The sequence below is a fragment of the Phoxinus phoxinus genome (assembly GCF_949152265.1).
Source record: "Phoxinus phoxinus genome assembly, chromosome: 22".
NCBI lineage: Eukaryota > Metazoa > Chordata > Actinopteri > Cypriniformes > Leuciscidae > Phoxinus > Phoxinus phoxinus.
Genome location: NC_136897.1, coordinates 8,895,688 through 8,923,597, shown reverse-complemented (window position 1 = coordinate 8,923,597; position 27,910 = coordinate 8,895,688). Strand labels below are relative to the sequence as shown.

Here is a 27,910-nt window from a genome sequence, read left to right as displayed (position 1 = left end):
TTCAAATGTATTTTTGATACATTTAATATTACGTCTTTTTCACCTGGGCTAATTTAATAACAAATGATCACTTCGACGGAAGTGAATCAATCAAAACTAACTTTAGCTGGAAAATATCTTTATTCATGAAACGCTATAAAGCCAAAACAATCTGTTACCTTAAATTATACGTTTATCTCTGTAAAGCTGCTTTGAAACAATCTACAGTATATTGTTAAAAGCGATAAATAAATGAAGATGACTTGACTAACATAACTAGCCCTAATTTATCTTATAAATTTTTGTTTGCACTGCAAGCACTGGATATGCACTGTATAAATGAAAGCAATTATTTACAGTGATGTCAATACACATACATACGCAGGTTCCCCAGTTCTGCTTTCACATGGAGTAATGAGCATGTGGGAGGTGTAGTCACATGGCTCTGATCAGGCTAGTGTCACATGGTTTGTGTTTGCTGTGACTTCAGAGCACTGGACTACTTCTGTTACACACAGTTATGATGAAAGTGTTTTATGCTTCCTTTGTGAAATACTGAAAACTACAGACGGACTTTTAATTGAGAAGAGGCAGTGAAACAATGGAAATACCAGCCATAAGTCTCAAGGTAATTTATTAGTTGTTTATTTATGTGTGTTGTATAGTTAGTACATTATATATGATAATCGTTAAATGATCCATCAAAAGCTGAAAGATCAAAAGGAAGAGGTTGTTGTTGTTTTATGTAAAAAGTATTTATACTTTATGAAACAGGAAAGATCAAATAAAAACATAAATAAAATTGTATTACATAATTCATCTATTTAAAGCAACTTTTTGTTAGTTTTATGTCTTACATTATTTCCTCAGATGTGCTTCCCTGATTAGTTGCACATTTTACTATGTCTCTGTCAATGACTGTGTTTCAAAACCAAAACTGTTTACCTAAACAGCATTTTCTGTGCATTCATCATAGAGGCCTTCAGAAATGTATCACAGTCAGGCCGGGCAACCAGGAACCCTTAAAATTATTAATGGAAATTGTAATAAATAGTTATTTTCTTTATTTTGTAACAAATTGGGTCACGCATTTTAGCTTTCTTTAAGCACTGTTTACTTACTTTAAAATAAAATAAAATAATTGTTTGGTACAACATGCTTATTGTGTTCATGTTGTATTGCAAAACACTGCACTTTTGCTGATCGAGATACAGGGTATGTTAGAGACAGTTTTCATGGTATGGTTATGTTTAAGCGCTGGTTAAGGGGTGGGTCCGTGGGTGTAAAGGGTCAACAGTAATTATAGATGTAATTACAGAAATTAATTACAGATGTAATTATATGCAGGTTAAAATATAAATACTATGTGAATATATGTGCTGTATTAATATTAATGTATCAAATTATTAATTTAAACCCTTAAGTCGTAAAGGCACATAAAGTGGGACCCAGAATTGTCCTTTTGTATTGGTTCATATCTTGATTATTTTAGAAAAGCATTGCCTGTAACACATTTTGTATTTTAGAGATACCCCAGATCATAGGTGCAGCATGTAGCACAAAAAAGCCCATGACTGAATCCTCACTAGGTTTTGAGTCACGGCCTGTTTCTAGGGAATAGATCTGTACATTTACTCATGTGCTGCACTGTGCATATGTTTTCTCTGCAGGCAATCGTGTTGGTTCACTGGATACTGACAGTCTGGTGAGAGTTATGGCGCATTTGCCTTTCTCGTTTCTGTTTTTTTATCACTAACCTGAGGAATTTCACCATTAGTGAAAGTTTATCATCCAGTTCTCAGTTCAGCAGAATTGGAAATATATTTCTTCTTTAAACTAAAGAAAAACAAAGCCTCCTGAGTGTGCGTGTGTGTATATAACATTTGAAGCCATAGCTATAAAATGTAAAGCCCTTTTATATTTGTTATTAGTTACTTTTTACACAAACAGAAATGACGTCAAGATGCCAGGGGTGAAGGTATGATGTCACTTTGTAGGTCAAATGGCAGTTAGCATCACACTGGTTGGTTCCCTCGACAAAAAAATTATAGGATTTTCCCATAGGCTTTTGGTTTATCGCTAAAAACAAGCTCTGTGATCAACAAAAGTTTATGATACTTGCACGTTTTGTCCATAAAGATAATTATCACAGATGATCACAACTTTTATGAATTTTGAAGCCTAAATGTAGTCACCAGAAGTAAAAAGCTAAAGGTAGCCTATAAATGAACTACACCACGTTCCCACAAATTCAACATCACCATCACTAAGCTTCCGACAACTCTTTCAGTTTTCATCTAAAACATTTTCCCAGAACGTTTAAGTTAGAAAAGTTTGTAAGAGCACAATTATAAGCATAACGAGGCTGTAAAGAGAACTGAGTCTATCTGTTCAGCGTGATGACGTTAATCTCCTCGACAGCCTTTGTAGTCCCATTTAGCCACTTGCAACTTTTCAAGACACATTACAGCTAAAAAGAAATCACGAGTGGGGTAATATTTATGTATTTTATATCGTAGAATAAAACGTGAAAGTATCTTGACCTTGTGTTCACCACATACCTTATTTCAGCCATTTAACCAAAACCCTGTTAAAAAAAAACATTGACTTCAGGACAATGGAACCATAAGTGTCAAAATGCTAACTCGCTTCCGCTTTTTGTCATACAATAACTCTTTTTCCCAAAATGACACTGATAAAGTTCAAAACATTTAACTGGTAAAACTGACAGAAAAGGATTATTAGTGAAACATTTTGAATACACACTGTGATAAACATCTGTCTGTAAGGAATCCTCTGGAGGCAAGTTGAGGTTCACCTGCAACTTTAATTCCAAAACATGATCAAACATAAAACAAAGGCATGACGAGGCATGGAACTCAAAACTTGAGGCATGGAACTCAAAACGTACTCGGTTACTAACGTAACCTCAGTTCCCTGAGAGTAGGGAACGAGTATTGCGTAGCTATACACATGGGGAAACTCCTTTCCTCAGATTATTGAAGCTTTTATGTAAAACTTATTGCAGCTGCACACCGAGCACAGAGAGTGACTGGCTCACTCATTGGAGTACCGGACCTGCAGACCGGATCTTAGCCTGCAGGGAAGGGACCTCCATGTTATAGAATCTCACAAATGTGGACGGCGAGGACCAACCGGCCACCACACAAATGTCCTGGATAGGAAACCCAGAGGACCACGCCCATAGTCGAATGGGCCCTGGTTCCTATGGTGCAAACCTGACCCACAGTGGCGTATGCCAGAGAGATGGCATCCACTATCCATCTGGACAGCCTCTGCTTCGTGACTGGAGATCCTTTGGATCGGCCACCGAAGCAGACAAAGAGCTATTCTGATGGCCTATAGGACGCGGACTATCTGTCATGGTGCGCACTTCGCAACGGTCGCGCTGACTGCAGTGATAGTGTGCGGTATCAGTGGCGCGTGCTTTGTAAAGGGCCTGGTAACTGGTTTGAGAACATTCCCAGCCTCCCGTGAGCGGGGGGCTGTAGGGGAAACATTTATTTATCGCTCTGTTTGAGCTGCTGTGAGAACAGCGTTTGTTTGCAGCGGTGCGTGCTTTACAGTGGGCGCATTGACTGCAGCCATAGTTCGCTGCTTGTGCTTGATGGTTCTCTGATAGAGCAGGGTTAGTTTGTAGTGGGTGAGTGCTTGTAACGGGCACTTGCTGCATCTACAGCTACCTGCGCTAAGAGGGAACTGTGAGGGATGAGCGAGCTCTCTTCGAAGGTGTTGAATAACATCGGAGAAAGTAAGTCATGCGGGAGGCGGGGCCGGCGTGGGCTCACTCGTTTCTGATGCTCATACGCACGAGACGAAGGGCGCACGCAAAGGGGGGGCGCGCGCAACTGGGCGCGAGGGCAGGGTAGCTCGCTGACGTACAGGAAGCTAGCCGCGAGCGCCAAGAGAATGGCAGCTTGTTCTCGCTCATCAACCACGGACACATAGGACACATCAACCATGCGCTCCTTCCGTCACGGCTCAATGAGGGAAGGAACCGGGGGAACAGAGAGAGAGCAGTTTCAGCGTGCGCTTACAGCAGGGGACCCAAGCATGATGTGTCTGAGTCACGGAGAGGGCTCTGCGTGACATGCAGAACGGGAGGAAGCGGTAGCTCTCTTGATGTAAATAGGGGCTAGCCGCGCACACATCTAACCGCACGCTTCTTCCGTCGAGGCTCAACGAGGGAAAGAAAGCAGGGGGAGCGCAAGAAGCGGTTTGCCGTCTGAAAGGAGAGCTAGCTGCAAGCGCGGGAAGAATATAAGCAGGCTGTCGCATTTCTGAAACAGACCTTGTGAAGTGCGGCATGTGCGTGGTGAAGCCCAGGCACAAGGCACACTCATAGTGTCCATCCGCCTTGTGCAGAGAGGCTCCACAGGAGGCACAGTGGACGAGGCATTTGAAACAAAGCTTAGAAGGATATAAAGGATATATATAGCATTTTATGCCGGATGGCCACTGGAGAACGGCAACAGGAGAAAGCGCTTCCAAAGATGAGTGAATGCTCTGTTGTGCAAAGGCTCGTTCTGGCAGAGAAGGCTTGTTTCGACGGCGATAGCTTCAAAGTTTCCGGAGGACACAGAGATGTAAATTGTCGCTGAAGTTGAGAAAATCTGCTATAATGGTGAATTTGGGCTCTCTTTAAAGGCGCAGCTCCATAGCTGCGCTCATAGCTGGTTGGCGCACACGTCACTGAGAGGCGCCTTCGCCATTGGATGTGCAGTTGCTGCAGCACAGCCAATAAGTGAGCCAGTCACTCTCTATGCTCGCTGTGCAGCTGCAATGCGTTTTACATAAAAGCTTCAATAATCTGAGGAAAGGAGTTTCCCCACTGCGAATAGCTACGCAATACGATGTGACCGTTCTCGAAAGGGAACTCGAGGCATGGAATTTAAAACTCGAGGCATGGAACTCACAATTCGAGGCATGGAACTCAAACCTCAAGGCATGGAACTCAAAACAGTTACAGGAACATTGACAAGGCTACCAACAGTAGTTACATGAAACAATCAATACTAGACAAAGACACAGGGCAAACCTGAGGGCTTAAAGACAAGGGACACCTGTGAACAATGAAACAATGAACCAATGACAACTTGACACATCAGACAAGGGAACACATGGCAGGATAACACATGACTTAAACAAGGGATCACATGACATACATGAAACAGAAACAAGGAACAAAACCCTTCTGATTTGAATGTGTGTTTATGTGCAGGGCATGCTTGTTTCCCTTACTTCCTACTTCTTATGTGTTGGGGAACGTGAGTGTTCTTGCAGTGGGAGTGTGGGCCATAGCACAGAGAGACTCCATAGATGCTGTATTATTGGTAAGTGGGATTTTTTTTTTTCATTCAAGAAGAGCATGATTTTCAAATCATGAAGGCCTAGACATACATTTTATTCAGTATTGATTACAGATGAGAAATCCACACCATTATGACATTTGAGTATTTCATAGCCATACTTTTGACTGTTCAAAAAGTCTGGTTCACATTAGTCACTTTTCTCATGGAGGATGAGACCGACAACCAGGACCAGAGTTCCGACCTAGGACCTGGCTGTGGTTCTTGAAGGGTTATCCCTGGCCCCCTTCGAACCACTTTAGTCGGCATCAGCTAAGGACCTGACGCTTAAAATGGCTTTTCTCCTAGCCATTACCTCACTTAAGGGGGTGGGAGATCTCCAGACCCTGGCAATATTGCCAGCTCTCTTGGAGTTTGCCCCGGGAGGAGTTAAGGCCGTCTTGCATCCGAGACCTGGCTATGTGCCTAAGGTGCCCTCTAGTATGCAATTTGCATGAGACAAATAACAGTTCTAATTTTTTTATGTTGTTGCTACGCTCGCCTGCTAGCCAACGTTAATGTTGATATAGTGTTGTTTACTATAGCTTTTGTAAGCTCTCACTTTTGTAAGGCTGTTCACCGTCCCTTAGTAAAATTAACCTAATCTGGTTTGGGCCAGACTGAGGAGAATGGAGCTGTAATAATGTAAAATATATTATGCGATCTGGGAAAACCCGTCACATGTCGCGCTGGTACATTTTCAGTAAGGTCTAAAAATAGATTGAATGTCAGTTGTTTGTCAAAATTGGGTTTTCATTAAATTATTATTCTATATCATCTTGTCTATCATCTCTGAATATATATCGCTATAAAATAGCGATTTTATAGTGGCAAGCTGAAAAGACGGTGTCTTTCTCTTTAAGAACACGCACGGCAGAGTGGAGGTGCAAAAAAATTGCCCATATAGCTCTCCTTCGCTTCAGTTCACCTATCAAAATAAACCACAAAACAGAATAAAAGTCTCACCAGGCCTGTGTAAACTACAACGGCACCCAGGTTTTTTGTTTTCTTTAGTTTTTTTATTCCAACGTTATCGTGTGATGCGGAGCAGAGCACAAGAGAGGCTAGCTGCTCGCTTAAAAGATCTTGCTCGGCTCTCAATCGTCCAATTTCAAAACGGTTTTCACAGGATGAATTTTGAGTTTGTAAGCTTTCGAATGATACCTAATCTATGATGATTACTAAAATATGTGATATTTAAAAAAAAAGTGCCAGTCGTCCCGCTAGCAGGGCGTGAGAGTTAATTAAACCTGTTTTTCTCAAAATTCTGTTTCTGAAAATCATAGCGAAATAAAAACAGATTTGGAAAGGGCTTGAAACCAGCTTTAATATGGTATCAAATGTAATACCTGTAATATGCCAAATTTCACCATGTGGTGGGTTTTCCCAGATCGCATCACATATGTGAAAAATAATGTTGTTGTTTTTTTAACAATCAAGCATGAAAGCATATTCTAGTCCACCCCAAAAACTAAATCAAGACTACTTAAAAGGGCATAATAGGACCACTTTAAGGCTTTTAAGTCCCAAAGGCTTACACATTTACAGAGGTGTCAAAAGTATTCACATTCATTACTCAAGTAGAAGTACAGATACTAGGGTTTAAAATGACTTCTGTAGAAGTTGAAGTATCAACTCAAGCTTTTTACTCAAGTAAAAGTGTAAAAGTACATGGTTTCAAAACTACTTAAAGTATAAAAGTAAAAGTAATGCAAGGCAAAAAATGCCATTAAGGACAAAAGCTTAGACCGCGCCAAAGGGGCCTATAGTGCACCCCACCTCCTCAAACATTCTAAGGCCATAATGACTATAATGTTAAATATATTAAAATGTAAATGTTGAAAAACTTGTGAGGCACTAGGCTATAGCTGTATAACAGGTATACCTGTTTCAGCCGCATATAAGGATTTCGGATATTGCCATCTTTGTGGGGATATTTTGACACTATAATGGTTGCACGCACACACACACTCTCTCTCTCCCACACACACACACACTCTCTCTCTCCTCTCTCTCTCACACACACACACACACACTCTCTCTCTCCTCTCTCTCTCACACACACACGCACGCACTCTCTCTCTCTCTCTCACACACACACACACACACACACTCTCTCTCTCTCTCTTCTCTCTCTCCACACTCTCTCCTCTCTCTCTCTCACACACTCTCTCTCTCTCTCTCTCACACACACACACACTCTCTCTCTCTCTCTCTCACACACACACACACTCAGTCTCCCTCTCACACACACTCGCTCTCTCACACACACGCACACACTCTCTCTCTCCTCTCTCTCACACACACACGCGCGCACGCACACACACACACTAACGATTATGTTTGCCACTTATCCCGCGATTGTCATACAGTAGGCAATATTGTAAAATGGCTGTCCCCAAAGCAATATTTGACGCGATTTGCCCCGTATTCTTGAGCACAAAACTGTTGATTAATTTCTCCCTCGCTTACCGCATCTACAGTAGGTTTCCTTCGGAGGAGTTTTGCCGCTTCGCACAAACCAAATGTAACTACAGCGCGCCGCGCGGACAGCCTCTAACAAGTTAGAAAGAAAACACAAAGCCAATCAGTTTAGCGATGTGTGTTCAGGAGGCGGGACTCAGATCTATTGTATAATTGGCCATTTTTTGAACGACGACAAGCCGGAATGAAAACAAGCGGGAATGAAAACAAGCAGAAATGAAATAGGAGTAACGAGGCTATTTTTAAAATGTAAGGAGTAGAAAGTACAGATAATTGCGTGAAAATGTAAGGAGTAGAAGTAAAAAGTCGGCTGAAAAATAATTACTCAAGTAAAGTATAGATACCCAAAATTTCTACTTAAGTAATGTAACGAAGTATTTGTACTTCGTTACTTGACACCTCTGCACATTTAGAAAAATATTGTTAAAATATCTTTTGCTTATGATACATTTCTGAGCATTTAGCATTTTTGTGTGGCCATCCAAACAGATAAGCGCTTACAAGATGGTCGTTGAGCATGCTGAGACTACTTGTTATTTTCTTTTCTTGTGTTTGTATATTATATTTGTCATGCTAATGTTTGATCTCTGCTCTTCTTCATTCAGTTCTTGATCGGGTTGGCAGTGACCATCTTGACTGACATTGTTCATTTTGGTCTTTACTATGTGGCGACTGCAAACTTGCCGGACTTGTTCCGTTTTAGTGCAGGCATGGCCATCCTGAGCCTGGTGCTCAAACCGTTTTCCTGTTTCTTCGTCTACCAGATGTACCGTGAGCGGGGTGGCGAATACAACATCAACTTTGGTAAGTTGGTGACTGAAGAAAGGAAAAAGATGCTTGCCTGATTGTAATGTAATGGATGACTGATTCATTTTGGTGCTTTGTGATGCATGTGAAAGTCTTTCCATGAAGTTAAAATGCATTGTTTGCTCTGGTTTGTTTAAAGGTACAATATGTAAGATTTTGCATTAAAATGTCCAAAAAGCACAAGGCCAGTGTTACATATTTTGTTTAGTTGATTACTTACAATATCCTAAATGTTTACAACTAGTTTTAAATCGTGAGAAAAATTGCGATTTTAGCCAAGGAAACGGGGCGTGTGAGCAGATGTGAGCTGGGAAACGCCAGTCCCATAAACGTACGGCTCAATTTTATATATTCCAAATGTAGCATTCGGTAATAGTTATGTTTATGTAAGGAAAGTATTATTTCTTTAGGTTTGTGTTTAGTTTATTGACATTGTTTATCACGTCTGGTGTTTATGGCCATGTAAATAAATATAGCATGTGTTAAACACAGTGTTTGGAATAACGGCGTTTAAAATAACGGCGTTAGGTAACAACGTTATTTTTTCAGTAACGAGGTAATCTAACTAATTACTTTTCCCGTCGTTACAACGCCGTTAACGTTACTGGACGTTAAATGCGGTGCGATATATGCATTGATTGAATAAACTGTGTAATCCGATTCCGAACGCACCCCTGGCTCACAGCTAGTGAGGAGGTGGGTTTATAACGATGCAAGCGATTATGATTGGCTAAGGCAGAGTCATGTTTCATGGTAGCCAATCAGAGCCAATGTTTTTACAAACATGCCAGTACACGCGCCAGGCGCCACACACACACACACAACCGCTAAACAGATTTGACGGAGCAGCAGAGATGGCGAGTCAGGAGCAATCCGATGAAAAGTTGGTGGAGATATAAGCACTACTTCAAATTCATTGTGGTCAAAGGCAAGAACGTGCATGTAATGTCCAGGAGCGAAGACTTTGTCGACATCCGTTGTAAGCAACTCTAATTTAATGAAGCATCTCACATTGACACACGCATCTACAAAGCTAGAGGCAAAAAACACTGATACCTCCACCACAGATGCTAGTTCGCCCGGTTGTTTTCTTGACCAGTTGTCTCTGGTTGAGAGAGTTTGATTTAATTTGCTAGAGTTAAATGCACTTTATATGGTGTAACTGTTTACTTTTCTTACAAAGATAATACTTGAAGTGCAGGATAAATCTCTTGCTGTCTGTCGACGTGCAATAAATATCAAAAGTTATGTACAAACACCCGTCTGTTCTACTCATTTCAACTGACTTGTGAAAACTGCTCACAAAAATCCAAATTCTTTGGATTATAGCAAAAAAAAATTAACAGTAACGCAAATAGTTACTTTCCCTGGTAACGAGTTACTTTTATTATAGAGTAATTCAGTTACTAACTCAGTTACTTTTTGGAACAAGTAGTGAGTAACTATAACTAATTACTTTTTTAAAGTAACATTCCCAACACTGGTTATACATAAAGATTAATCTGTCTTTTGGCAAATGATGTGGGTATGTTCAAATGTACTTTTACAACAATTGTTTAGAACACGTAAAACTGTGCAGCGTTATCACAACAATGAATTCGACAAATACAGTAACATCTATGATAACCAATTTAGTATTAAACCTTACTTTTCTTGCGGTTAATTCATTTTAATGAAAAAATAGAACTTTACCTCATCTATGAACATGATTTTTCGGTTCCCGTCTGACTTATTTGCATTAGAGGATGGATACCCGACCCGAGCCCGACGGGACCCGCCGGTACCCGACGGGCCGGGCCGGGTTCGGACAGATATTTAGAAATGATGTTCGGGTTCGGGTCGGGCTCGGTCAGCGCGATAAGGCATTGAACATTTTAAATTTAAAACAGCTTATGTAGGTAGCCGATGTGCCTGATGCTTTCACTTGATGCAAACGTTCGTTTTTGTGATTAAAATACATGTAAAATATTACCATCCGTCTTCCTGTGTGCGGACATTTGTTTATGTAGCCGTGACAACGAAACGCGCGCGCGGCAGGTGTTAAGAGCGCTTGTTGCTCCGCGCGCTGATGCGCTTGTCCTGTTGACATTTCCGATTGCCTTCCTACAGTTGTTTAATAAAAGCGGGCTTTCCACACAAACAAACGTACAATTGTCATTAGTATGAGGAAAAAATGGGATTTTAACTGTCGGGCTCGGGTCGGGCTCGAACATAAATATCTTGATGCCTGTCGGGCTCGGGTCGGGTTCGGTTACTGCTCTGTCGGACGCGGGCCGGGCTCGGACTGAAAAAGTCGGCCCGATCCGCACTCTAATTTGCATCCACGGTGGAGTTAAAAACGACAGTTCCCATCATTCCACGCTTCACATCATCATCAAGCTACACTGTTGTTGTTGTTTTTAATGTAACGCCCTCTAGCGGCAGAAAATCTTGCATATTGTACCTTTAAAGCAGTATCTAGCCTATTTTTAAGCATTATAATTATGTGGACAAGCAGAGTATTTCCCTGAAAATGGCAAAATGAGTTAAAAGAGGAGCAGTTAATTGAGTTTAGAGCTAGTCACAAGACACATGCCTGACCCACATAAAAGAAAAGAGAGATACATTTTGGCTGATCTCTGTTGTTTAATGAACAGTGCGTGGACCTAAATGGATTAGGCCAGTTATTATTATTAAGACATTTATGATCCTTGAGCTGTTTTGTGAAGGTCTGAATCAACTTCAATGTGTTATTGAAGTCACTAGGTCTATTCACCCTGTTAATCTTGAGATAACAGTCAGAAATATATTTTTTCAAGAACATTTTAGACAAAACCTTGAAACCTTGATTGTGAAAAATATGTTTTTGATTATCTGATACATCAGGCTTTTATAGGTTATGTAGTATGAAATAATAGGATGATATGGAGCTCATACTTGGAGGAAAATAATTTAGTAAAAAATAAGCAATTTGGTGCAGCTGCTTATGGACAAAAGGTAAGATCACATTCTTATAATGTAAATCAGTGAGATCTTTACAGTATAACAGTATAGCAGACTACTTCTAAAATGCATTTAATATGTCACTGATATTGTCACACTATATTTCCAACTGATATAACTTAGATGATATTTAAACACTGTAAACTGCCAGCTGTGGTTGCCAGAAATTTACTGTAAAAATATGTAATCGTAAAAAATAAGTAATTGATAATATTAATATACCAACTATACTAATATCTGTTTTGTACCCCTCGTTATACACTGACAACCACCAAAAGGAGGTGTTGATAAGATCCCCCAGAGTTAGATAAGTCCATATACCCTTTTCATCTCTGTGCATGCCGTAAGTCTATCTGACGCACCCACCGCTAGCCTAGCTTAGCACAAAGACTGGTGGTAAACGGCTCCAGCTAGCGTACTGCTCCTAATAAATGACAAAATAACGCCAACATTTTCCTATTTAACCCTCTGGTTATCTTTGGGGTCTTTTTAACCCGCAAATGACAAAAAAATGCGAAATTTTGACCAAAAAGTCCTTTTCATTGTTAAAATTGTGATTTCATAATATTTAGATATGAATCCAACTGGAAAAACTTGTGAAAATATATCTTTCAGTTAGTCAAATAGCAAATAGCATATAGTGGAGCTCTAAAGCCATCTAGTCGCTAAAATTATAATTTTTTACTTTTAAAACTACATTTTCCAAAATATGGGCAAAAATTTTACACTAAACCATGTAAAATTATCCATGTTATCCCCATAAATTCAATTTAGAAATTTGGGTCTTTTATAAAGTGTATTTTACATAAAAAGCTGTTTTTGTATAAAAACCTATTTAATTTTTTATTTATATAAATTTAAAATGTATCATAAATCCTCCAAAAACTGCACAAATTTGGAGTAAAAACATTAATAAATAGATTAAAATGACATTTGTAAAAAAAAAAAAAAAAAAAAAAAAAAAGATTATTCTGTTACAAAATTACATTTTATTGTCTGGGGTCTCTGGAGACCCCAAAGATAACTAGTATCTGCACAAATGAAGATAACCAGAAGGTTAAATGTTGTGATTTGTATAATCACAGCGTGTACAAATAACAAGGTCACATGAGACACAGCCATATTCTAACCGCATACATACTGGGAACTATATTCTCAGAAGGCCAAGCACTGCTACTTGGGCGGAGTGATTATTGCAACACTCTGAGCGAACTCTCTGCTCCTCACTACGGGGATTCTCAGGTGCTGCGAGCTAATTACTCCACAGAAGTAGCAGTGTGACCTTGTTATTTGTACACGTGGTTAATCAAACTAAACTTTTAGCAGTTCTAGAATAAAATAAACTTTTAGCAGATATATTCATTTACATTTTATCTTCGGGAAAAATTTTGTTAAGTAATTTTGCCTCTTAATTCCCCCTTGTCAGTTTGCCTAGGTAGTTTGCATTTATTTGTTGCAAAGAAATAATAACATCACTCTGTCTCTCGAATCACTTTACACTTACACAATCAAATAATTTCAACTCAAATCAATATCTACATTTATTTATGTCTAAGTAGCCACACTGTATAATAAGAATAATACAGTCAATTGCTGATTATTGAATACAGAATATATACTGTCCGTTATTTCCTTATTATTTTAATGTTACTTTACTCAAGACACATTGCTTATTTCAGTGCTAGATTCAGGCCTGTTATTCATGTTGATTATTCATCTTTCTTCATTATTTTTTGTTCCTTTTCTTTATGCTCTGTCTGTGACTTCTTGTCTTTATTCACTGCCCTGCTTGCTGTCTCGTTGTATTCTGTATCTGTCTCTCAGACCTGGAAACATCTGTGGACAGTCGTTGCACCACAGACAGTGCTGACAGCACATTACTCGGCCGTCGCTACTGAAACTTCCCTCCATTTTCTCCTGCAGTCCTGTTCAGCTTTCTCTAAAACCGGATATTTTCATCTCTGAGCTGCTGTGGTGAATTGTTTATGTGGACTTTTTCCTTGCTCTTCTTCAAATTATGTCTTGGTATTTATGTTTTGCAACCCTTTATATTACTTTTTCTTGTTAATATTCATGCATTTGAATATCTCCTCCTGTAGGTCGTCTTTCATTCTTTGTACATTCTTTTTGCTTGATTTTTGTTAAATTCTTCTACTCTGTGTCTGTATGTACATGAGGTTTCAGAAAAAAAAATCAATTCTGTGTCAAAATTTTATTACACAATACAACTTTTTTTTATAGCGAATGTACTACAAGTAAAAAAAAAATAAAAAAAAAATATATATATAGTATTTTCAGATTTCAGAAAATGCATGTCTACATTACAAATTAGAGTGATCTGTTATCAGAGATGACTTCAAGTTATGCATTTCAGAAATATACAATTAACGCAGCTAGCTAACAATGTATTAATTTAACCCTTAACCTTCCCATGCATACGGAGTGAAACTTCCTTTAGGACCCAGCGGAACCGCTCATTTGCTCCAAATAGAGCTATAAGGCCATCTAGTGGCAAGAGTCATGAAATATCATTAAGAGGCAGAGTAGAGAAAAAAAATCTCTGATAGCCGAGGCACTCCTTAATTAAAATGTCTTTATTATACAAATGACATGTCCTAAATGGACAAATTTAAAATGCCCATGCGTAGCGGCATGGGGCCTTCTTCAGGGCATAGTGAAGCAGATAAAAAACACTGGGGTCCCTGGTTTTTTTCTCTACACTGCCTCTTAAAGATGTTCGACCTTGGACCGAAGAGCACCCAAATCAAACTCAAAAAGGATTGAGCACGCCATTCATCTTGAATCATGAAATATCATGTTATATTCTTTTTTTTTTCACAAGAGGTCAGCAAAGACACCCTACGGAAGAGGATTAGGGCCAATCAATAATAAAAAAAATAAAACCATCTCGAGATTGAAGTCATTATAATGCGGGATTAAACGCGAGAAAAAAAGTCGAAATACAATCTTGAGAATAAACTCATTACATTTCGAGATTAAAGTCTTTGTGTTTCGAGAAAAAAACTTGAGTAAAGTAATAGCCAGTTACTTCATAAAAACAGTTACTGGCATAGGAGGGTGTCCCGAGAGGATCCGCGCGGACATGGGTACCGAAAATGGAATTCTGGCAGCAATGCAAAGGTTTTTACGAAGTAACCATGGAGACAGTTTTGCAATTTAACAAGTTTTTCTTGAAATGTAATGAGTTTATACTCAAGATTGTATTTCGATTTTTTTCTCGAAATTTCTCGAGTTTTTTCTCGAAACACAACGACTTTATTCTCGAAATGTAATGAGTTTATTCTCAAGATTGTATTTCGACTTTTTTTCTTGAAATTTAAAGGTGCATAGCGCAATATTATGAGTTTTTGCTGAACTATGCCACCTCTGGCAGCAAGCGAAACTGCAGCCAGAGATGTGCACGCACTAGACAAAAGTTTTCTTTTTTTTTTACTTACGTGGAGTTTGCGTTGGTGTTTGAAATGAACTACAAGCAGGTCTCTTACAATCCATCTTCTACAGAGAATGCCGACGAATACACAAACCTGCCAAAAATAGCTGTGTGAGCGTACCGTGAACGCGCATGACGTCACGCCCAGTCTCAAATTCCGGCCCGAATCCCTTTTATTTATTTTACTTTACAGGATTATAGAGACAATCTCAGTGATCAGAGAAGGGCTCATTCAGCCCATCAGGCAATTGTTTAAGCATGTATGGGTTAGAAAAACGGGTATTTTTAACATGAAAAGTTGCTTAAAGGGTTAGTTCACCCAAAAATGAAAATAATGTCATTAATGACTCACCCTCATGTCGTTCTAAGCCCGTAAGACCTCCGTTCATCTTCGGAACACAGTTTAAGATATTTTAGATTTAGTCTGAGAGCTTTCTGTCCCTCCATTGAAGCTGTATATACAGTATACTGTCCGTGTCCATAAAGGTAATATAAACATCATCAAAGTAGTCCATGTGACATCAGTGGGTTAGTTAGAAGTTTTTGAAGCATCGAAAATACTTTTTGGTCCAAAAATAACACAAAATAAGACTTTATTCAGCATTGTATTCTCTCCCGGGTCTGTTGTCAATCCTTCACAGTTACGCTGATGGCGTAAGACGCTGAGGACGTGTTATCCGGTGCGCCCGAGCTTCATTTATAGACTGAGGGAAATGCACGCTGTAAAAGTGTCTCATCCGCGACATGCACATTTACGCACCATTAAAAAAATGATATCCACGCAAACAATGTAGAATAGCTTGAATATAGCGTGCGTCTTCCTCAGACTGTAAACGAAGCTCGGGCGCACCAGATAACACGTCATCAGCGTCTTACGTCAGCAGCGTCACTGCGGAGTCCTGAACGCAGATTGACAACAGACCAGACTCTAACGAGTTTAAGTTTAATTATAATGACTCTAATTTTTATTTTTGCTTGGCCCTAATCCTCTTCCGTAATGCCCTATGTAAGATATTTTGAGCTGTATTAAAAGGGTTATGCATGCAATTGAGTTATATTGAATGCAAGTTGAAATAATGCGAGTAATGTGCTTAAATACTATTTATATATTATTTATTGATCAAATCTAGTAATTTAAAGGTAAATAAAATAAAAAAATCTTAAAAAAAAAAATTTATAGAAAAAATATTATCAAAATGATATAAAATAAGCTTTCTGGACAAAAATAATTAAATTTATATAGATATATAATTTTAGGGCTTCGGGTCATTTTGACCTGCTAGGGAAAGATCTGTTACAAAGTGTGAAGGAAGGATGAGGGTTAAACAAAGTACATGTATTAATTTAAGGGAGAAACAATGAGCATATTGAAGTAAATAATACATGTCGTTAACTAATGATTAAGATATATTGAACATTTTTGGATTGGTGCATGTTGACTCAAAGTTTGCGTCATCTGAAATCCTTGCAGGAGTTGGTGACGTCCCTTTACAGGTGTTGGGTCAACTGAAGTTTTCATAAGAGAGGCTGGATCCAAACTGGAGCTGACATGCTCTCTAGTTACCTCAGGTTGGGCATCCCAAATAAAACAGAAAAGCAAATGGAAAATAATGAGCATAGCTGCTGTTTATAACAATAAAGCAAAGATAATAATACTACATTTTATTTGTAGGTGCCTTTAAAGACACTCAAGGTCACCTTACAAATCTTTCTAAAAACATCAGTATAACAACAACAGACAAAGCATATTATTATTATATTATATTATTATATATATATAATATACATTAGACACTGAAGAATAAGATATTGCTCAATACATGTGCAATCATAAATAAGCCTGTTTAATTAAACGAGTTTTAAGACAAGTGTGAAGACTACGAATTTCCAGGGGAAGGGAGTTCCACAAATGATGGGCAGCATAACTAAAAGCCCTAGACCCATACTGTTCAGGAGAATGCGTTGTAAGACTTTGAAAATTTGATGAAGATCTGAGGGTACGGGCAGTAATTTCAATTTGAAGAAGATCAAAGAGAAGAGATCGCAATAATGGTTGCAATTAATAATACAGTTCATGCTTCATATATGCAAATATGCAGAACTAATAATATTTATTTAGACACCCAGACTTTTAACCTGCATTGATGGAAAAACGATGGACTCGTCAATAGTGACAGAGAAGCTTTTAGATTTAGTCAAAGAAAATGTGTTACCTACCAAAAGAATTTCAGTTTTACCACTGTTGAGTTTAAGGAAATTTAAGGAGTATTTCAGCTAAGCAGCTGGACAGAGTGTAGGAAAAACAGAAATAGGCATGGAATACGATGATGAAGGCAAAGGTTAACTTTAATAAATCCACAGGAAGATATCACACAAAGAGAACTGCTTACAACACCTACATCACAGAAGAGACCAGACAACAAAAGTGTGACAAAGACAGGTGAAGCTGGGTATCATCAGCATAGCAGTGGAAATCAATAACATACTTCCTGAAAATGTTTTCGAGAGGAAATAGAAGAGGGCCCAAGAATTTCATGAGTGAAATTATAACAGAATATTAATGTTAGAAAGTAGTATTTGGTTGGTCATGTTAAACTGAAAGAATGGTTACCAAAAATGTAGCTTTATGTGATTTTATCTAAATGTATTGGTTTTATTAAAAGAAAATACATTTTTTATTTAACATTACTGAATCAAAATGAGTGCTGCCAATGAAAATTTTTCTGCAATTAATCGCAATTTATCACACCTAACATTAAAGTTTTAAATACATTTTATAATGTAATACTTTTACATTGAATCTCCAAAATAATGCACAAAGAACATAGTATATATTTTGTATCGGGTTGGTTGAAGGTCCGGGTCTGTCTGTAAATGTGGATCCCTCCAAGAAGATCATTATAAACCACACCATGTGTAACACAAGGCTTTATTCTCTAGCTGTTGTATTTTCTGCCTGAGTGGTTGCAGAAGTGCTGATTTACTGCACTGTCTCAAGCAGTCAATATTTGCCCATGTTTCTATTGCACAATATAAGGGAATTGTGTTATCTTAAATTATTTATTGACATTCTCAGGTTGTGTTTTAATAAATGAATGGATGCAATAGCAAATTGATCCTTTTTTTCTTAAATTATGTTTTTGTTTTTACAAAGTAGTTTCTCATGCTTACGATATAATGCCTATAATGTAATTGAGAACAACTACCTCTGTGCCTGAATTGCCCACAGTGCATTAAAATAGTAAGCGGCCACTTTCTCATTGGTATTCTGTTGATGTGCAATCAGATTTTTTCAGATAATCTGTCATAAGGGAATCTTCAGGCTGAATAAAGATAGCATATTGCTCCAGTGGTCCCCGTGTAAACCACATTTGTTGCAGTTTTACACTTTATTTTGATGGTCCATTTTAGACATTCTAAGTAACTTTGCAACCTCGACATGCAAGTTTACTGCAACATTGGTTTTGAAAATACTACACCTACTTTTAAAATACAGCATTTAGTTGATCCTGGTAAGCGTGCAATGTCACAGTTGTAAACACGATGGCTTTCCTCTTGCATGAGGGGGTTTGGAGTCACGCTGGTTTTGTATCTCCCGGAAATCCAGTAGAATTCAACCAATCAGATGACGAGTTCAAAACTCTTAAGTATTTCCCATTTTGTGTGCCATATGGGCTGCATCAGACGCTCAGCCAGCGGTCCGTGGGCGTGACGTCTGAGGCTGAGACTAGTTGACATGTACTTAAAAAGTTACTTATGGTGTGCCTTAAGTGGACCAAATAAAGCAGTCGTTATACCCTGAAAAAACTCATTTTCGGGAGGAAGCAGCGTAACATGAGTTACTTCATTCAAGCTAAGAAATCAGAATGCAAGTGGTTATCGGAGACGCATTTAAACACATGCTAGTAACTTGTTAATGCTAATGTGTTCTGGCAGACCACTTTTGATCAAATCCCTTCTCTCTCGCTCGCTCAAATTCTGGAATATTGGGAATAATTTGAGGGAGTCAGGGAGTCGCTATCAATGTAGGGAACCTGCAAGAACTTCCGGAAGAGTTGGGATATTTCATACCCAATTAACTCTTGTTTTTGTCTAAATATTCAACTTGATCTCACAGAAACATAAGAATTTTAACAAAGTTGTGATTTCATATGAATTTGTATAATGTGAAATGTGATTTTTTTTTTAATTTTAGAGACTGCTATTGAATATACACAATTCCAGTAATTCCGATTTTTTTCTGATCTTATCTTTTACTTTCAGGTATCCCAACAATAGCTCGAAACAGAGATGCCTACCAGTCCATTGACCATCAGGATCAGTCTGGCAGCTCTGCCAGCACCCCAGGCCAAGCAGAAGAAGGCAAAAATGGGCCACGTTCCTACTAAATAATGACCAAACACAAAATATAACTGTTGTGGCAAAAATTCATCAAACAAACATCACTGCGTAAGGGAGACTCAGAGTCAAATTATAAATTAAAAGTATTTATTCTTGCAAGAATAGGAGCAGTCTAATACACAGTTGTTACCCTGTGCAGAAGAGTGACACCCCCAGACAGACTGAACCTGCTTTTATCTCCTGGCTCTTCCAAGGTCTTCTTGCCAGAGCCATCCTCCCAGTAGTCTTCCATTCAGTAATTTGCCATAGACAAGGAAGCCATAACACTAGTTTAGATTCGTCACTAAGCCCCCCCTACATCAAATGGCCTTCTGACATCTAGGTCAGAGGTCCTTGTTCGTCTGTTCTCTGGAGTGCCTCTCCCTTCTGCCTTCCCAGGTACATAAACATAATCTTCTCACACTAACAAGTGAGAGTCACACATGTGACATTCTTTGAATCATCTATATTTCACTAAAGATCAGTGAATATCATAAAACCGCCACTATAACTCCTCACTTTTTTATCATTATTAATCAAACATAATAATAATAATAACAATAATAATAAATGCAAGTTCAAGTCATTACATCACACATCATAAAAGATCACTCTCCTTGAACCTGTGAAGAAAAAAGTTTAGAATGAAGAAAGCATAAGGCTGTTTTTGTTGGGGAAAGCCCCCATAATTATTTAGCAAGCAAGTAAACAATTTACTAATGCCGGGCTGAACTGGGAAACGCTGTTCCCGAGCTCTCGAAATTTCGAACCCTCAGTCACACTAGTAAGGAATAAATAGTTATAGGAAAACAAACAATGCAATAAAATTCAAATGGTAAAAGCATTAAAAAATAAAAATAAAATCTCCTTTTCATATCAATCGTTCTCAAAAAGAAAAGAAAACATCAACACATTTAACTGTAATCTCTACTTGAATCATCTGCATAATTTTGTTCATCCCCATCATCATTCAGATAGACTGTAATTTTCACATTCCAGTTTTCTCATATTCACCCATGAATAACAAAATTATCAGAATAACACATACAATCATAACTCCTACACTACACATTCAACATTTTCCCCATATCCATTTCCCTAACCATATTTTGTTCTTTTACTTTTAAATCAATCAGGCTTCTACTTCAGTTCTACTTAACAAGCTTCAACAATAATCCCTATAATTTAAATTAATTAATGGATCTTCTCTTCCTGAAAACATTTACCTTAAATATTTTCTAATAAATCAGTAACCAATCAAATCATTTGTCATATACCAATATCAATACTAAGGCCTATTTCAATATAATCAGATAAAATCCTCAAAATCATCACAAAACCACATTCTTAAACCATTAGTTGGTCCACATCCTCCTCCAGGCGTTTTGATCATCTCGTTTGCCCCATGGACTAATGAGATCACCACCGCACCCCCACTGAAATGAACCATTTCCTGCTTGCTGTCACCTGTGAATTTAAGTATTTCGTTAGTGACGGCTTGTCTTTCCCTCGTCCCTTTTGGTGTGACCTGTGGAATTTTCACCATCTGTTTACAAAATGAAACATATTATCATTAGACATTTCTTGCTTATTAGAGTCAGAGTCCTTTTCCCCTGAAAAACACATATCGTTCACAAGTCAATATTCATACATTTGGAAGCAGAATCAGTTCAGCTCGATGCAATCCATCCTGACATTCTGCAAAAGGAAAATTTTAAAGTTATGCTCTGCCATTATTTCATTGGGCACATTTTGCCCTGTCTCCCAATCCTGCATGCTCTCTGTAAAGCAAAACAAATTTTGAGGTTATTGTCAGATAGTAAAGTACGTGCTGCCCCTTCGATGTCCTGGCGTTTCCTGTTGAAACAATCCAGACAGCAATTTTGTTAGGCAGAAGAAAGGCTTCTTTCAGGGCTTTACCCGATTACCCCTTAATAAACCATATTTGGCAATTGTTATACCATCCCCCTTTTGATGGTCGACACAACTCGATCATCAATTTAACATAACATTTAACATAGTGTCTTCAGACAAATTTCCTCCAGACATCTTTCTCTGTCTCTGAAACAAAAATATTACATTCTTCACTTAAAGCCACAATTTCATTTTCTTATCGAAGTATTTGTAGGGCAACAGCCCTCAGTCTTACCGCGTATCCTGCTTTTTAGGCCTGTTATTTTGTCTCGCAACCATTTTTAAAGTCATCATTAGTTTCTTTTATCAGGTCAGGTCGTGCTGTACAGACTTGGTCAATGTCAGTCAAAAAAAATTCTCTTCCTGTTTACGATAATCATAAATGGCTCTCTGCATAATTTGATATTGACTTTGTTGTTGCCATCAAATCTATAACATCTTCTTTTATTTCACCCCACGATGGACGGAGATATACTCCACAATTCCAATTTACATAAATACCTAAACTTATCCAAAAGTAATTCAAATCCACATCATGAATGACAAAAGTAATTACTACCAGACGGAGCGTGATCTTAAAGCTCGTCCCATGTTCTCTATCATCTTCTCATCAGATTCACTCAGCATTTGCCTTCTTTACAATTTGTCACTTGCCTTAACACATCTGTAATGAAAAAACACTCTCCAGAGGTTAAAGACACAATATACTCACTATTCAGGCGGAATAGCTGCCCTAAACTAACACAAGACATAAAGTGCTGTCCCCATCACACACACTTATGCTAGACACACATATGTTAACTGCTCATTTCCAATGTTCTTTTTTTATATTAACTCTAAAAGTATAATATTTAAGGTTTAAATAAGATTTAAACTTCACATTTCCCTGTAGCTTTTATATAATTTTACATGGCCTCTTCAAACCGTTTCAAATGTTCATTATTTTGTCTTTAGAAAAAGTCAGCTGGGTTGTTTTGGTTTATTATCATTATTTTGTTTAAGCTTGCCTTACCAGGCCTGATAACAGAAAGACAGACAGCGTCCCAATCCCTTCCTCCACTCAGCAGTCTCTCTTACACAAATAATCTTTTCAAACAGCCTCCTAAGACTGAAACTTAATTAATCATAGAACCCTTAATAGTTCATAAATGTTAATATACAAATGTTTAACTCAAATTAGAACCATTACAATAATCTAAAATACATTATGCTATGAGCATTCCTAAGATTGTCTTTAGTTTGAATACTTGTATAAATTCTCAATTCCTAACCTTTGTTATCCAAACTCTACTAAAAACTGTCTTAATCTTTAGCCACCCACCATGTCTCATGATTTTCATGATCTTATAGACATATTAGTTCAAAATCAACACTTCTATCATTTTCCTTGCCCATAAGGCAACAACATCATATTCCTGATATAAATTAATATTAATGTCTCCCCAACAAATAAAGACAATCAACTCATGGTCTCAGCTGGCTCTTGAAAGCACATTTCACATTAGCTCTTTATCTGTAATTTCCATCAGACTTGTCACAATTGAAAACAAGCCATACAGTGAATTGCGGGGTTTTCTCTGGTGAGTGGTATAGAGGAACTTACATTCTCTCGGGTCAGACCGTCGCGATTCCTCACACAGCATCTGACCTCCCAATGCTATGCTGACCCCAGTGGCCTCTGGTAATCAGCGCTCAACTCTCATACCTTCTCACATATAACACCTCCATCCGGAGGTGTCCAGTGTTATTGCGTGACCTCCCTGCCTTAGGTATAGTCCCCTGGCCAGAAGGATCTGCCCCGTCGTTGGGTAGGCCACTCGTACCCACTGATGACCCGCTCACTCCCATCACACAATCAGTTTCTTCAACAGAACTCAGCTGTTTTCTGGAGCTTAGGAAAGGCACATTTAAGAGTCACCTCTATCTGGACTGCATGCCTAATAAATGTTAAGGGAGACAGGTTAATAACAACAGTATTTAATCACTCAAATCTGTTAGACCTGTCTGAATCAACAAAATCACAGTGAACTTTATTCACATCCATCTGTTCAGTGTACATCTATAGCATGGTCATAGGTCCTGTGTCATGGTGAAGGCTAAGATCAGACAAATACGTTACTGGTCCTAAAATAACAAAGTACAAAAATGTCACTTCTGTCAATTTCAGCTACATTATTATTTTAAAGACTTCTTTAAAGTCATTCAGTTTTACAAATCTAAAATATTTAAGTAGCCTACAAATTGCCCTCTGAATGGCAATGATTTCCCTTAACATGATTTCTTTTAACATCTGTGTCTATAATTTTCAACTGAAACACTGTGCTTTACTAAATAGCTTATTGTCATGACAGGCTAAGATAACAGCCTTCTGACATTGAATGAGAGAGAGACTCTGAGACCTTCAAGACTGGCACACTGTTTCTCATACTAAACATTCTCTACTTTATCTACTTTATCTTTTAATTCTAGCCCAGTTTAAAGGCACCTTTGCTAGAAATTACATACGTTTTCAATATCAAAATAATTTTAAAGTTGTCTTTTGCCCATACATCAGGGAATTTAGACATTAAAAATTTTCCACTCATATGAGTCTGCCACACTGGCAGTTTCAGTCAAGTCCCAAAGCTTATCTTTTGAAACCAAAACATCATCTTCTAGCTCCTTCATGGTCAACACCAAGCTGTTTGTTTAAAGCTGCAGTCCGTCGTTTTTCCTCTTTGTCGCCATCTCTGTTAGAAATCTGCAATTGCAGTTATTCGCGGAATTATTAACTGTGCGTGGGTAGTAAATCGGCATGAAACAGTGCGGATGAACACAATGTATTGAGGAGAACCTGTCGCGTCGCTGTGGATACTGTACTGTCATCAGCAATGTCAGAGTATACCTTTTGAAAGTGTCAACATTAGAGTTTTCATCGGTAAATGTCATCTGAACAAGTAAGTAACATTCACTTTTGTTCTGACCAAATTCGGGGGATGGGGGGAAGCATTGCAGTAGGCTATATCATGCTGATTAAATCTAACGATTGCTTATATCACGTCAAAACGTGAAAAATATATTTTTTCTGTAGCCACTCTGAAGTCCGAAGTCTTTGGGTTTTACAACTGGTGAATCTCCAGTTGTCACTGGTGATTGTCGCTTTAAACTTTCGGGATCCGCCATACCAAGTGCTAAGCTAAATCTCCACCATCATCCACACACGCTAGCCGGGGACTCCTTCTCTATGTGTACAGAAGTGACGTAATGACGCAAATACATGCTCGAAATTCCCGCGGAAATCCACCAGTACCACTGGAATTAAAATCATTATTACAAGATTACCGTTTTGAATCGAGGTAAGGCAAGCAGATCGTTTTGAACACTGGATGGTTACGTTTTTTTTCAAAAATGTCTTTTTTGATATTTTTAAACCCAAAAAAGTGCCGGACTGCAGCTTTAAACAGATCCCTTTCTACAAAATTGTTTTTACATTTAGCAACCCAGTGCTACTTCTACTTATTTGATCTTAAATACAAATAGTTATTCTAGTTCTCAATAACGTTTCATTATCACATCTCAATTTTAGTTGTCAGATTCTCAATTACAATCTGCAAAAAAAAATGTTTAAGCGTTTCATTAAAAGACAATCATCTTTTTAGTTACCTTTACAAATATTTTCCCTATCTGTAATTTTACATTTACTGGTACTTTAGTTATTTTCCTTTTAAAAGGATTTCCTTACGACTTAAATCTTTCAACTTTCTTTTCTCTTTCAATCTACTTACGACTTCCATCTATCAACTTTCTTTTCTCTTTCATTTACTTACGACTTCCATCTATCAACTTTCTTTTCTCTTTCATTTACTTACGACTTCCATCTCATTCTTAGTTCTTTCTCAGACGAAAACTTTAATATCGTCTTCAAATCTTGTTCTACTTTCAAACCCACATTAATCCACGTCACTTTCACATTCCATCAACTTTCTTTTCACACCTTTCTGAGTGGGCATTTTCAGTTACTGCTAAACGCAGCTGACCACAATTAAAACATTCTCTGTCCCCTTCTCCTATAGTTCGATCTCTCTGTCCCCTTCTAACAGCTCCAACTTACTGCACACATTTGAAGCAGTGTGTTCCAATCAGTTTGTAAACAGAGCTGATAAGCAGTTCTCTGTATTCTTTGACAGTCCACCAGTGGCGGATTCTATCACACTAGCCAAATCATTATTTTCATCATTATTGGCAGAACATTAATTTTCTGCACGGAAATGCATAAATTGTTGTCTAAGCAGGCTTCAAAAAGTTTCTGTTTAACTTTAACACTTGTCCAGGGAAAATTATCCCCGACCCATAATTTCCTTTATAAAACAGCCAATGTCTTTTTTTTTTCTCTCTAATTCGGTATTATCATCAACAACACTGATTACAATAGCAAGTACACATTTAACATCCGGAAGCCGGGCTGAATAAGCACGCGCTGTTGCTGTACTCTCCCAGCATAGCTGGAGTCTTTAGGTTCAAAAGACAATGTTTGTCAAACCAAAAATAAACATAATTTCACTCTTTATTTTACCATTAAAATATAGAATTGTTCCCCATTTTGCTTAATGAAACATTCATTATCTTTATATCATGTTAATCCCTGTTAATCATACTCAATACCTTATCATTATTATTTTTAATCTGAACCTCACTTTTCATACCATTTCTTAATCTGACTTAACAGCCGTTCATATATAGTTCCATAAATTTTATCATACATTTTCTACAGTTGTTTTCTTCTCAAAATGGTTAGTCTGCCGATTCAACAACTATTATCATTACTGTCTCTGTACCACTTATCTCTACTGTTTTTACAGAAACCAAAATATCATATTACTCAAATCTCAATCCTTCACAAAGACAGCCTTATTGCTGCTTGCTACTTCAACTTTTGTTACAAACAAAATCTTCTGACATCTAATGTCTTGCATCCATCTAATGGATGAAAAAATAAAAACCCTTTTATCAGTTATATTCAATCTTACTATATGGAAATACATTCTACATCGACTCTTTTATCTGCTTCAAGCCAACAACTCATTGTCTTTTCACACTTTTACACACGTTGAACGCAGACACAACAACCTTTCTGTTTCTCACTGCCCTGTTCAACTGATTCCCACACCATCTTTAATCTTGTGGTTCTCAATATCATACATTTCTGCCCTTAATTTTATCTCATTTGACAAAACACCGGTGTACCAAATTTCGCAAGCTTGCTTTTCAGACTTCCCCATATTGGCCGCTTATCTGTTCTCTGTGGATTTCTCTTTTACGCGCGTTCTCTTGATTTGTCAGACGTCTCCGAAACAAATCCGATTTTTCTTTTAACCCAAATCGGACGGGTTGCACTATTAGTGCCCTCTTAATTACGGTTTACCAAAAAATCTGTTACGATTTTCTTGGCTCCCCCTAATTAGCTTCAGCACCCAAAAATAATTTGCTCCGTGGTGGAACAATCAATTTTCAGGTACCTATCTGTGTGAAATGTCTTGGTCTGTCACAGTTCTCAATTAATTCCAGATTATTTATCTGCTTGAAATATCTTGTTCTGTCACAGACCTCAATTAATTTCAGATTATTTTCGTATCTGTTTGAAATATCTTGATCTGTACGTAGATCTCAATTAATTTCAGATTACGTACCACAGAAAACAGTTCTCAGCCAATATGGTTCAATTTCACTCTTCCCCCAATTAAACTTAATTGAATTATACATTACCCAGAGATGTTTTGTTCTGAGCCACCTGAGTTCTTTTGATTCCAGTGTCCGATCCCCCCGGCTCTGACATCGGCCGGCCTCTCTCTCTTAAGTTTACGAGGTAGAGCTGGAACTTACTCAGTCCAGGTGGCCAAACACCGTCCGATCTCAGGTCCAGGAGGCATCGTCCAAGGAATCCCACTATTCTGACACCAAATTGTTGTGGCAAAAATTCATCAAACAAACATCACTGCGTAAGGGAGACTCAGAGTCGAATTATAAATTAAAAGTATTTATTCTTGCAAGAATAGGAGCAGTCTAATACACAGTTGTTACCCTGTGCAGAAGAGTGACACACCCCCAGACAGACTGAACCTGCTTTTATCTCCTGGCTCTTCCAAGGTCTTCTTGCCAGAGCCATCCTCCCAGTAGTCTTCCATTCAGTAATTTTCCATAGACAAGGAAGCCATAACACTAGTTTAGATTCATCACTAAGCCCCCCCTACATCAAATGGCCTTCTGACATCTAGGTCAGAGGTCCTTGTTCGTCTGTTCTCTGGAGTGCCTCTCCCTTCTGCCTTCCCAGGTACATAAACATAATCTTCTCACACTAACAAGTGAGAGTCACACATGTGACATTCTTTGAATCATCTATATTTCACTAAAGATCAGTGAATATCATAAAACCGCCACTACAATAACCAACCAGCTTTCTTTGTTGTCAAGGCCATGATGTATATGGAATTTTTGTTTTATAATTTTAAAAAGGTCATACAGTTACACGCTCCAAAAGAATGAATGAAGATTTTGAGCAAACTATTCA

The 27,910-nt window shown here is 38.1% G+C and overlaps 2 protein-coding genes across 2 annotated transcripts in view; one reads left to right on the top strand and one right to left on the bottom strand.

Annotated features, from left to right (window-relative positions):
• LOC306991003 (uncharacterized protein) overlaps positions 1–27,910 on the bottom strand; it is a 538,544-nt gene that overhangs the window by 441,207 nt on the left and 69,427 nt on the right. The window lies entirely within an intron of this gene.
• On the top strand, positions 442–27,901 carry agtrap (angiotensin II receptor-associated protein). Its single transcript, XM_079596957.1, has 6 exons — positions 442–607; positions 1,650–1,684; positions 5,222–5,333; positions 8,438–8,636; positions 19,336–19,485; positions 27,790–27,901. The coding sequence occupies exons 1-5, from the start codon at positions 581–583 to the stop codon at positions 19,458–19,460; spliced, it is 498 nt and encodes a 165-aa protein (XP_079453083.1). The 5' UTR covers positions 442–580; the 3' UTR covers positions 19,461–19,485; positions 27,790–27,901.

Coding starts and splice junctions, on each gene's coding strand:
- agtrap (XM_079596957.1), top strand. CDS start 581: ATGGAAATACCAGCCATAAGTCTCAAG. Junction 608..1,649: donor TACCAGCCATAAGTCTCAAG/GTAATTTATTAG, acceptor TTTTCTCTGCAG/GCAATCGTGTTGGTTCACTG. Junction 1,685..5,221: donor CACTGGATACTGACAGTCTG/GTGAGAGTTATG, acceptor GTTTATGTGCAG/GGCATGCTTGTTTCCCTTAC.